The sequence below is a fragment of the Eulemur rufifrons genome, chromosome 30 (assembly GCF_041146395.1).
Source record: "Eulemur rufifrons isolate Redbay chromosome 30, OSU_ERuf_1, whole genome shotgun sequence".
NCBI lineage: Eukaryota > Metazoa > Chordata > Mammalia > Primates > Lemuridae > Eulemur > Eulemur rufifrons.
This window is the reverse complement of record NC_091012.1, coordinates 48,648,802-48,662,226: the sequence shown is the minus strand read 5'-3', so window position 1 is coordinate 48,662,226 and position 13,425 is coordinate 48,648,802. Positions and strand designations below refer to the sequence as shown.

The following is a 13,425-nucleotide window of genomic DNA, read 5'->3' as shown; positions in this document are numbered from 1 at the left end:
GGCATTTCTTTGGGAAATGATCCAAAACTTGAAGGCCAATTGCTTTGTTCCTCTGCTCTGGAGGCTTTCATGGGACTGGACACATTTGCTTCGTATTCTCTACATCTTCACAGAATAGTCACACTTGGAACCCCTCATGCTTAACATCTCCACTTCTCACATTCTTCAACTTTAATGCCATTCCAGACTCTGGGTTCAGATTCCATGGATCATCCTGATTCAGTATACTGGTTAAAAATTCAGCAATTCCCTTTGCGGGAAAAATGCTTCCTAAGTGCTGGCAGACCAGCTTTCTAAATGAGTTGACTTGCAAACAAGGCTGTCTATGCTTTAAAAAGCAAGGACAATGGTCTCTACTTCTGTGTCATGGCAGCTCCTAGTAGCTTGCTGTCAGACACACTTTGTGTTAATTCCCAGTTAAACAAAGTTATCACAGATCCAGTCTGTGAGTGCCAAAATGTGCAGGATTCTTTGATCTATGCAGGGGCCCCCGAGGAAGCCCAAGCCTGTACAGGAGCATCTGGCTCCACATTTTACAGAAGCAGCCAATGGAATGGAGCCTTTCCTATTCAGCATTTGCCTCACATAATTTTACATTTGCTTCCCAGGAGCCACTTCTTATATTTTAATGTCTCTCTTACCTCCCACAGCAACTTATTCTGAGTTGGGCTGGGCTGAACTGGGCTGGGCACACATTCATTTATTCATTCATTAAATCCCACGGGGCTCAATAAATACTTGTTAAATCACACTGCTTCTTTCCTGCTTTAGAACTATTATCTCGTTTTGTTATTTAAATGAAATTTTACCTTGTCTTCCCAGGGATGCTGTAAATTTCTTGAGTACTTGGGTTTCTACCTCATTCCTATTTCCTGCAGTGCCACACTTGATTCTTCCTTCCTTCATTCTATGTTTTTATTATTAAGCTCTGCAAACCACTCTGGAAAAATGGGTTTGAACCCTAGGAGTTGGGTAAAATTTTCTTCTTGACTTTTTATTTTTTTATTGTGGTTGTTAGGAGAAAATAGCATGCAAAACCCAGTAATTACTAAGCCATTTCCCACTGTAATACAATTTCAAATAAAAACCTAAGAAAGCCTATGTTGAGAATTAGAAACTTACTCATAAACAGTTGTCCATCCATTTTCGTTACTTTTGGTGGCCAGAAGTCCTGTGTTTCCTGGATAGGTCATCAAGGCCAGATTATAGCCTTGAGCTGACACTCTTTTAAGGACTCCATTGCTGCTTATGGTCAGCCAGTATACCTGCCCGCCTGGCACCACAAGCCACAGGGGCATCCCGCCTGCGTCACGGCGAATGTGTACTGAATTGCCATTGCTGCTGGTAATTGCCCCCAAGTCACCTTCGGCATTGTAGGTGAAGTTATACACGTAGTCCCTTGTTATCAAGTTCAGAGTGTGCAGGTGGGTTCCATTGACAGTGAACTGGTACAGTTCCTGATCAGCAGGTGAGGCAATCTCATAAAGGTTCACGTCATTCAGGTGGGCTTGGTTCTTGCTGATGGTACGAATTCGAACATTCCCAAGGTCTGCCACATAGAGGGTACCATCAGGTGACACTGCTAATGAGGAAGGAGCCTTCATCTTTGCATCTTTGGCATAGCCACCATCACCTGTGGGAGAAAGATCTTGATTTTAATAGTTGGCATCACAAGCATTTATATGAATATACTACAGACAGAAAGCACTGTGCACCAAGAATCATTTTAAAGGAAACAATCAATGAACCTACATTCTCCGTATGTCCCCCCTTGACAAATTTGAAACCTATTATTCAAAAGATTGTAATTCTTGAGTCAGTGCCACTGAAGATGAACAGTAAGATGTAATTATCTCAGTTACACCAATTTTGTGAAATCCTCAATCCTGCTGTTCAGAATCTATTGTATTGCAAGATACAAGAACAGGAAATAAGGATAACCATACAAAATTTGGCTGGAAATCCACGAGACTTATGCCTGTCAGTGTTTTAGGATCTGTTTCAGGACCTACCATGCCTGGAGGCCCTTTCTTCTGTTAATTCCCATTGTCACATTGTCAAAGTACACTAAGTCTATCAGTGTGACAATAATTCAGAACATCAAATTTGATAACTGGAATAAACATCAGAATTGCCTTGAATGAAAGATACAAATGAGCAAAATACCTATAAAACTAATTGTCCAGGAAAACATTGGAAATATTGATCAAAAGTCATACGGACCAATTGCTCACTCCTGTCTCCTCTGGCCTAAGGAAAGGCAAAGGTTAAGGGGACCATTCGGGCCTGGATGAGCAGTTTAATAGGGCTGCATGTACCATGGAGGGATTTCCACATCCCAGCAATAAATGTATCTGTTGACATTTAGAGGACTGTTTGCTATCTGGAACATCCACTCCATGTTTTGGGGAAAAGGCTCTGTTTTCCTATTTCAATTAGAAGTAAAGGGCACTATTGGTTATGAAGAAAGTTTTGGATTTTTAGAAAGCAATGCATGTAGCAGACTGATGTCCAGAGAACCCTCCATTGTGAGATTTAATTTGCCCATTTATCCCCAAAGCAGTCTGCTCTTAGTCCCTTCGAATCTCAAATAGAACATGCTTTTAATCCGGAAATCAGCCACTTAGGGGGAAGTATTTTTTTCCCTTAGTTAAATCAGTAAATATGGGTTTTACCTAGATTTCCTTTCTCTTAAGTACAAATAATATCATGATCTTACATTTGTATAGTGGTCTTAACTTTTTACGAGTATAAACAATTTTATTATACTAGGTTATCCTCAGAACAGCAAGGTGATATAACTGAGACAAATGGTATTTCTGTTAAGCAAATGAGGCAAGTGAGTCACGAAGAGGTTCTGTGGCTTTCCTAGGGTCACTAAGTAAGTCAGTTGTGATAACAACTAGGTGATCTGACTCCCTACCCATTGCTTTCCTCCACTAGCTCATACCAATACTTACAAGTAATACTTTTGTCTTCCTTTTGACTTTTCTGATGCACGTTTTTCTTTTGAAAACAGAGAGGGGGAGCTGGTGAATTGCTAAAAAGGTCATACCTGAAAAACAGTCACAGTTGGGATCAATTTTGCAGTCACAGTCAGTGGGGGCACCAGCAATGATGGAGATCTCCCCATTGGTGGTCACTTGCTGAATGCGGTTTACTTTCCTCTCGTCTGTTTCGGCTATGAAGAGCAGCCCGCTGTGGGAGACGCTGATGGCCCTAGCCGACTCTAGAGTGGAATGAATTGCTACTTTGCTGACCAAGAAATGATCGATGCCTGGCACCTGGCAGTGAATGGGGCGCCCTGCAATGATCCGCACACGCCTGTTCTCAGAAATCTGCAGCACAATGTTGTTATCTAAGACATACAATGAATTGTCCATGGGATTGACTGCAAGGTCTGTTGGCCACTCTAATCGCACCTGCGAAAAGAACAGAACACACACCATTAGGTTACTATGTCTTTCCAGGGGCAGTTTTACATTGAAAGGAAAATTGGCTTATTGTTTCTCCCTGTCTTACAAATTTCAGGAACATTGGTGATGTCTGGCAAAGTTGAGGGGGGAATGGTTAATCATGTGTTCTGGTAAACATATTTATCATTTATGCCATTTTCAACATTACATGATTTTTTTCATTAATTCCGGAAGGATCCTCTAGAGCAGCAGTTTTCAGAGTGTGGTCTCTGGACCAGCCGCAACAACACCACCTGGGAACTTGTTAGATATGCAAATTCTCAGGCCCCACCCTAGACCTATTAAATCAGAAACCCTGGGGGTGGGGACCCAGCCAGTGGTATTTTAACAAGTTTCCAGGTGATCCTGAGGACCACTGCCCTAGGATTGCTATGGTACACAAATCTTTCTCACTGTCCTCTAGATGCCAAGAAAAGCAAAGTCATAGAGGCTTCTGGACAACAGAGTGCTGGAGAAACAAGATTTTACTCAGTCAGCAACCATTTGGGACAGGACTTGCCATTAGTATAGCATTCATCTTGTGGAATTCATCATTTGGAATCTTAGGGTGCAGCATACTGCTCACTGAGCTTGATCTGGTTCACTTCATATGCCCCTTTCCTCAGCAAAGAAACAGCTTAGTTTGTTATTTCATTGAGTGTTTGCTGAGTACCTTTCTCTGGGCCATGCCTTGTGCTAGGCTTTGGGGATTGAAAAATGATTACGACATAGCCTCTGCCCTCAAATGACTTATGGTATAGCAGAGCCCTTGGAGGAACCATTATGTTATGAGGAGAAGGCAGCAGAGAGGGTAGGAAAGCACTTCACCTGGACTGAGCGGCAGGAGGCAGGATATCCCCAGAGAAGGTGGTACCTAAGAAGAGTCTGAAGTGACCAGTAGGAGAGGAATGGGGTGGAAATTGAGGAGGGGCCAGAGCAGAGGGCAATCTGAGCACAGGGAAGAGCATCGGTGAAGGTCAAGAGGTTAGAGATTGCATGGCCCATCCAGGTTACTACAAATAATTCAGTAAGGCTAATATAGGCTGAATGATGAGGCCAGGTGCTATGGACTGAATTGTGTACTCCCCAAATTCATATGTTAAATCCCTAACCCCCTGGTGTGACTGCTTTTGGAGACAGGGCCTTCAAGGAGGTAACTAAGATGAAAGGAAATCATAAGAGTGAGGCTCTAATCCAATAGGACTGGTATCTCTATAAGAGGAAGAGACACCAGGGATGCGTGTGCACAGAGGGACGACTGTATGAAGACATAGCTAGAAGGCAGCCATCTACAAGCCAAAGGGAGAGACCTCAGGAGAAACCAAACCCGCCAACATCTTGATCTTATACTTCTAGCCTCCACAAGTGTGAGAAAATAAATTTCTGTTGTTTAAGCCACCCACTCTGTGGCATTTTGTTTGGCAGCCCTAGCAGACTAATATATCAGGTTGCTGTGGTTTGAATGTGTCCCCCAAATTTCATGTGTTGGAAACTTAATCCCCAAATTCATAGGTTGATGACATCTGGAGGTGGAGCCATATTTATCACCTCAAACATTTATCATTTCTTTGTGCTGAGAACATTCATCCCTAACCCTCTGATGTGAAATCTATTCTTCTAGCTATTTGAAAATATACAATAAATTGTTGTTTATTATAGTCACCCTATAGTGATATAGAACACTAGAACTTATTCCTCCTATCTAGCTGTACTTTTGTATCTGTTAACTGACCTCTGGTTATCCCTCCCCTAACTTCCCAATCTCTGGTAACCACTATTCTACTCTCTACTTGCATGAGATCAAAGCTTTTGGATGAGTGAGAACACGCCTTATTTATTTATTTTTTATTTTTTTATTTTTTTTAATTTGGCATTTATTTTATTTTTTTATTTTATTTTATTTTTTATTTATTTTTTTTTATTTCATCTTGTTATGGGGGATACAGCATTGCAGGTTACATACGTTGCTCCTGTACCGCCTTTCCCCCCAAGTCAGAGCTCCAACGCCTTATTTATATTTCTGTACTTGACGTATTTGACTTAACATAGTGTCTTCTAAGCTCATTCATATTGGCAACAATGACAAAATTTTGCTCTTTTTGATCACTAAATATTATTCTATTGTGTATATATACCATATTTTCTTTATCCATTCATCTGTTGATGGACACTTGGGTTGATTCCATATCTTGGCTATTGTGAATAGTGCTGCAGTGAACATGGGAGTGCAGCTATCTCTTTGACATACTAATTCCCTTTCCTTTGGATATATACTCAGTAGTGAGATTGCTGGTTCATATAGTAGTTCTATTTTTAATTTTTTGAAGAACTTCCATACTGTTTTCCATAGTGGCTGCACTAATTTACCTTCCCACTAAGAGCATGTGAGAGTTGCCCTTTCTGTGTGTCCTCACTGGAATTTGTTATTTTTTTGTTCTTTTGATAATAGCCATTCTAGCTGGGGCGAGATGATATGTCATTGTGGTTTTGATTGGCATTTCCCTGTTTGAAAGATAATTAGGATTAGATAAGGTGGGACCCCCATGATGGGACTGGTGACTTTATAAGAAGAGGAAGACAGACTTGGGCTGCCATATTCTTGCCCTCTTGCCCTATGATGCCCTCTGCCATGTTGAAAAATAGCAGGAAGGCCCTCACCAGATACCAGCACCATGTTTTTGGACTTCCTAGCCTTCAGAACCATGAACTAAATACACATCTTTTTTAGAATAAATTACCCAGTCTGTGATATTCTGTTATAGTAACAAAAAACAGACTAAGACACCGGTAATAGAGGGAAGCACATGTCCAGTTTTATTCTGATGGCCATTGAAGGGCTTTAAGTAGGGATATGAGATAGTCATATTTGGACTCTAGACAGATCACAATGGCTGCTGTTGAGACCATATTGAAGGAGGAAGTGAGATGGGAGGCAGGCAGGTAGACAGGAGGCTCCTGCAGTGACCCAGGTGAGAGATGGTGATGCCTGAACTGGTATAACAACAGTGGACATGGAGGGAAGTAGGTGGATTTGAGACATATTAAAGAGTTGAAAGCAAATGGATTTGGGTGTGTGTGTGTGTGTGTGTGTGTATGCATGTGCGTGTGTGGGTGTGTCTGGTGTGCCTTGTGCCAAGTGATGTGCGAGGGACACACAGACCAACCAAACATGACTTCACTTTAGTTCCTTTCTAGACACAGAAGTTGGCTCAATGCCTGCCCTGGCATCTCCTTGATAGGAGCTATTTATCTCTGGACATTTCTCAGAGAACTGTTTTCTACTCCACTCCCTACCTCACTGCTCACTTATTCTCTACTTAATTCTCTTCTCTTAGGCTAAAGGGAGAAAAAATGTCTCATTTATGGCCAAAATAGTAATAGCCATACTTCTTTTTTGCCTTGAATGAAAGCCCAAGGAATGCTTTGTTTTTCTCATGGAATCTGAAAGTCTGAAAACAAGATATGAACTGTCATTGCATTCGGAGGCCCACTACTTCCCTGGTTGGAAGAGGCCTTACATGCAGTCAGTAATGAAGTGGATAAAGGCCAGTGTGAGAGAAGGCCCTCTCTCTAATTGTGTCTCATAAGGGAGAAAAGCTAGTGGTGCTACGAAGAGGATGAAGGTTATCTTTGACCTCCTCTACTGTACCATGTGGGGCTCTTTGCCCCCATCTCTGAGTGTCTCTCCTAGACACCCAGTGACCTCATTCTGTCCCCACGTTTCTGTGTGCCCTCCACCTCCACCTCCACATAGGCTGGCCTTCTCTGGTCAGTACCAGATGCCTCTGGGCAGCTAGGAATTTGAGTGCTAATGGGGTATAAAGCTGAACTTGTGTTATGCATGTTCTACAGAGCCTTACAGACTGAGGCCATTGGATAAACATTAAACACCAGCCTTAATAGCTCCCAGAGCAGTTTGTGGTGATGTGTTCCTCAGCACGTCTGTCTGAGGCCTTTGCATGTCAGTGCCCTGCCACTGAGAGGGAGAGTGAATGCCTGCTGCTTTGGAGGGCTCTGACTCCTCCTCCGCTACGTGCCCCCGCCTTGCACCTCTATATACACTATCATGCTTGTACAGAAGCTGTCTGTGTGCACTGGCCCTATGGAGCATGGCCCTCCAGGAAATTAGCCAGGGCTGGCTGAGGAAGAGGAAATGAATTCATTTCAGTGCAACACTCCTATTTTGATCGAGTCTGAAGCCACTGACCCAGAAAAAACAAACCTGGCAGAAATGACGTTCTAATTATCCCCACTCTGGGAGCCGAGGCCAGGGCAGAGGCTGGGGACAGCACACACCTGGCAGAAGCCAGAGAAGGAGCATGTTTCAGATTCTGTTCTCAGCTATCAAGGCTGCCTCTGAGATAAAGGCTGGTAGTTGGAAATAAGCTATTAAATTCCCCAACTTGCCCAACCTGATTTAAGCCAATTCTATTGGGGTCATGTTTATTAGATCTAATATTGCCTCAAAAATACACCAGCTATTTTGTCTGTTAGTTTTCTTTTCCATCAAATAAGTCACCCTATGGCAGATTTTTGTGACTAAAGTGGCCTTTGTGCTTCTGAGACACTTTCTACACCAACTACACAGAATCCATTTAATTCCCATTTGATTTGGCTGGGCAGCTTGTCTATGAAATCTGCTCAGATGAAAGATGTGTGGCTACTTAGTAGTCGAGGGTCAGCCTTTTCAGAAGCTGGACCTCTTCACCTCTCTTAGGTTGTCAGTTCCTTTTATGTCCTTCTCATGTTAAATACTCCCATTTCCAGGTAATTTTTTCAAGGAACTGGTGCCTTACACCCACACAATAGAAACACTGTATTTACTATCAAGGCATTTCCGTAATACACGGACTAACATAGGAAATGGAGCCTTTGAGCTGATTCTGGCAGTTAGAATTAGCATCTCTTAGTTGCAGAGAGACTCCAGAATTATATGCCACTGACGTGGGGCTAAGGCTGACCCTCAAGAGCTGCTGGCATTTGTCCAAGTGGTTTCTTGGGGGAAATAAACACTTCCTTTTGGGAGTGGGAGCAGAAAGAGATTGAAGAGCAGCAGTAAAGCTCTGTAAACTCTGCCTAGTGACCCGGCCTACAGGCAAACCATTTGGTCTAATTTGTGGTGGTTGCCCTAGCTTGTAAAAATACATTAATTTGTTTGAAATGTCAAATTGTATTTAAGCTAAACTAGCATTAAAGGTCACTGGTGTAGCTGCCAGCTGGTGGAATGTACCCATCTCCCAACAACCTTCCCTCAGAAATAACCCTGAGCAGAAAGAAGCTCTCGGTGGGGATGTCAACCCTTGACAGCACTGTGTCTTCCTCTGCTAACGGAAAGCTTGCCTTGGAGGGAGTTGACTCTCAGGTCAACCAGTCCCATGGTTGGTTTAAAGATCCAGCTAATTTTGACCTAAATAGCAGTTTATAAAGCAGCAGATCCTATAGGGAAAAATCCATGTGTAAAAGCAATATCTAAATATGAGCCCTTGATTAGACTAACCTAGAAAATTCCTCCATTGTGTATAAGCCTAATCTGACACTGCAGATACAAGCCATCATTTGTATACTCCAGCTCCCTCTAACACTTTGAATTCTGGTTCCCTCCCTTAAAAATGTGTAACCTTAGGCAAATTAGGTATCCTCTATGAGTCTCTGGTTTCCTAATCTGTAGCAAGGAAAAGAGGCTAATGATAATATATCCACTCATAAAGTTATTGTGTAGATTAAATGAGACAGTGATGGAAGGTGCTCAGTCCAGAGCCTGGCACATGATAAGGGATGGCAAGTGGTATTAATATTAATAACAGTCACACACCTTTAATGCTAGAAGGAACCTGGTCTAGTTACAATTCAATGTAGTTCCCTTTCGACTGTGTTTCCCAGACTTCAGTTGTCTACATACCACCTTTATGAATTTTGCCTCATTCATATACCACCAGCACCATTATTGACGGGGAGGAGTGCACACCTATATGATGAGAGTGATGTGCACTGTCTAGGGAATGCACACAACTAAAGCTCAGACTCGGGGGGATGGGGAGGCATGGGCAATGTATATAGCCTGATCTTTTGTACCCCCTTAATGAGCTGAAAAACAAACAAACAAACAAACAAAAAGTTTTTTTTAAATTGGCCCACTTAAAAAATGTGAATAAGTCCTGCCCCTTCCTTTGAACTGGCCCTAATCAATAACATTTATAAAATTAAAGGCACACTCATCTGGGCCATTAATAACAGTAACTACCATTTATTGGATGTCTCTTGGGTGTAAGCTATTTGATATGGATTATTACTTGATATACGTAGAGCAATTACTTGAGGAAAAAACTATTAATATCCTCATTTTCAGATATAGGCTCTTAGCCCCTATGCCATCAGATTCAGAAAAGTAGACATGTTTCTTTATTCTTCTCCTCACCAAATCTGGCCTCCCCTTATCCCTTTTGAATCAACTTAAATGTTGTTCTCTTTGGCTGAGGAGGTCAAAGCTTGTTAGGAGTTAAGTGATTTGTTTTTCTCTTTGTCATCTGTTATCTTTCAGTTCAACTCTTTGTGAGTGCCTACTATATGTCAGGCACTGTTATAAAGCTAAACAAACAGATTTCTGTCCTCCACTAGTTCACAGTCAAGTAGGGGAAGGCGGATACAGAAATAGGTCATTTAAAATAATGTGGTTAAGTGCCATGATAGATGTATGCCCAGGGTGACATGAGAATGCAGAGGAGGGAGTTTGGGGCAATAATCCTAGAAGAGAACTGTAAATTTAATCTTGAAGGATAAAGCAAAGATATTGAGAAGAAGCAAGGTAGGAAGGGTGATCTCAACAGAGGGAAAAGAATGAACAAAACCACAAAAGCATGAAATCATATGGGAATGGGGGAACTAACTATGGCCTGGGATTTCTTAGGCATAAAATAGGGTAGGTGGTAGTGGTAAATGAAGTTTGAAATGCTTGCCAGGGACAAGGTACAGGTTTCTCCACTGAGGCATTATTGTCAGGTGGTGCCTATCCTGTGCATTGCAGGATGATCAGCAGCATCCCTGGCCTTTAGTCACTAGATGCCAGTAGCACCTTACCCCCAGTCATGATAACCAAAAATGTCTCCAGGTATTGCCAAATGGCCCCTGAGGGGCAAAACTGTCCCTTGTTCAGAGCCACTAGATCAAATCATGAAGGGTGGTGTATGCTAATGACTTTAGACTTAAACTGTAGGTGTTGAGGAGTCAATGAAGGTCTTTAAAGAAGAGAGCTAACATGGTTAGATTAGTATTTTAGAAAGATTACTTAGGCTGAAATTTGGGGGACAGGCTGGAGGGAGACCAAACTAGATTCAGGAGAACCAATTTGGAGGCCAGTCATTCACCAGTACATTCATCCATTAACATATCCTTCCATCCAACCGTCTGACAGATATCTGAGTGCTGATTCAGATAGTCATAGTCCCTGTGTTCATGGTGCCTGGAATCTGGAACACGGCTTCTCATACTTTCTTGATTTACTGGTCTGGTTGAGACTCTGATGAAAGCTATGTGCTCTCTCCCTAGAAAAAGGCTCCGATATGGTAGACAATAGAATGAAGTGGTTAGACAGGAGCTCTAGAATTAAGACTTCCTGGGTCAAAAATTCCATCTGTGTCTTTTACTATCTCTGTGACCTTGAAGCAAATCAGATAAACTATCTGAGCTTCAGTTTCTTCATCTAGAAATTGAGTATAGTAATAATATCTTCTCAAAAAATTATTATAGGAACAGATGAAAAAACCTACATAAAATATCTAGCACAATGCTTGGTATGTGGAAAGAGCTCTGTAAAGGCTCGTTATTTTTTTTTTAATTGTGTAACATGCCTATATTTCCTCTGGTCCCTGTCTGATTATTGTAATGTTCTTTTCCTTGGCTATCTCATGAACTTTTAAGTTCAATCATATAGTTGTGCTTTTTCAAGGTTTCCCCTGATTCTATGTCAGCAGTCATTTCCTCCTTGTTTATTTATTCCATTTCTTGAGAGTCTTTCTAAGCTATATGTCCTCCAAGAAATAGTTGGCTTATATTGCATTACATTACCTCATATACATCTGTCAGCCAATTTCATGGCTAATATTTTAGCTTATTACTTGGATTCCCTACTGTTACTTGTAACAGTACTCCAGGTACAATTCCAAGTACAGAGCATGCTACTTTAATTGATTTCCTTTCTCTTGTCCATAAATATCTATTTTAGGCACCATGCTAGGCACTAAGGACCCAGCTTGAACCATGACAGAGTGGATTGCTCACCTCATACAGTTTATAGTCTTTTGCTGACTTCAATTCCTTTATTTTCCAGTATGTACAAAGAGTTGTTAGTGGCATAGAGCAGAAGATGATTTCTGTTCCATCCTATGTATTTTCAGAAGTTAACTTTCATGGGAGAGCCTCGAAAACATATTATAACTGTTACTGTATTTTACAAGTGCTAACAATTTTTTTCTCAAAGTTCAACTGTGCTGAAGAAACCAGTTGTTTCCGAAAAGGTCCTGCCTCCCGTTCCAAACATGACACTTCTAATCTCCCTCCTTTACTTCATTTGGAGCCTTGTGGCTCATTTAAAAAATGACTTTGTTTGATTTTGATCTCTGAGGCCTCTTCAGTAGAAATTTCCAGGAAGTCTATGATTATCTCTTCTGTAGTATGCCAGCCCTGGGGAAGATACAGTGACGGGACTGAGTGCTCTCTGCCAGGTGTTCTGCCAGCTCCATGTTAGATTTCCCTATGCTTCTAAAAGCTGACAACTCCAGATTGTTAGCATCACTTTTTGTCAGTTTTCAAATGGCCTTCTCATTTCTTGACACGGATACTGTCTGAGCTTCTTCAAATTTATAAAAGAGGGAAAAAGCCATCTGGAGAAAGTTTGGTTTTTTGCACTTGGAAAGCATGATGACACCTTTGAGAGTGATGGCCCCTATTGATCTTGCTTTTAAAAAGTGGAAATTATTAGAAGATGAAATACACTAAGATTACAAGGCCTTGTCAACTGGGCAAATTATTTCCCATTATCTCAGAACCACATTCTTGTGTCTCTCTGCATAATGGCTGGAGAGTTTAAAGAACCTTTCAACCTTTGGTCAAATGCATTGGCATGGTCTGTCTCTCATGGCTTCCCAATCAGAATAACTGACACTTACGTTGCATTATTCATTGCAAATGAATAGCTAGGATCAATCTAATCAACAGTTACAATTGGACTGAGTTTTAGAACTGCAGAGGGTATAGATTAAATTGCATCTAATGCAAATGTTCCTAAAACATTTTGGAAGTGGAGGAAACAAAGCAAAGTAAAGCAAAACCAAACCAAACCCCCAAAGTAGTCCTAGTATATTTCATCTTCTAATAATTTCCACTTTTTACAAGCAAGATTAATAAGGGCTATCACACTTTTAGGTGTCATTATGCTTTCTAGCTGTGGAAAACCAAACTTTCTCTTGATGGATTTTCTCTTCTTTTTATAAATTTGAATAAGCTCAGATAATATCAAGGTCCAAGCAAAATGTTAAATTTGTGCTTCCTATGATTCCTGTGGCAGAGACTTCTAGTTCTAGGCCTACTCCATCATCCTTGGCATTAGACCCCCAATTTTCTATCTCCATACATTGCTGTCCAGAGTATAAGATATTCTAGCCTTATTTGCAATTATCTGCAGCCATGTGATAAAGTTACAGGCAATAATATGTAAGAAGAAGTGTAGAAGAATTCACACTTTCAAATAGATACTTTAAAAATTTGCTTAAGTAGAGTGGACCCTACCGGAAGAAGCCTCAATTTGCCCTTCCTTCTATTCTGCAATATGAATGTGTTAGTGAGAGTTTTAGCAGACATCCTGGACCATGATGTAGCCTTGAAAATGGAAGTTACGTGTTAGGATGGCAGGTCAGAAATTCAGGAACCTGGGACCCAGATGGCATCTTGAAGCTGCCGTTTCAGTCCTGAGCCGTAC

General features: G+C 41.3%; 1 protein-coding gene across 3 annotated transcripts in view; it reads right to left on the bottom strand.

Moving 5' to 3' along the window:
- The window catches only part of TENM1 (teneurin transmembrane protein 1), a 532,730-nt gene that overhangs the window by 34,838 nt on the left and 484,467 nt on the right, over positions 1 to 13,425 (bottom strand). For all 3 annotated transcript variants that reach the window (XM_069463375.1, XM_069463376.1, XM_069463377.1), the window contains 2 exons: positions 3,056 to 3,422; positions 1,123 to 1,633 (listed from right to left, as the gene is read on the bottom strand). In XM_069463375.1, coding sequence (XP_069319476.1) covers positions 1,123 to 1,633; positions 3,056 to 3,422 — 878 coding nt within the window. The remainder of the gene's footprint in view (positions 1 to 1,122; positions 1,634 to 3,055; positions 3,423 to 13,425) is intronic.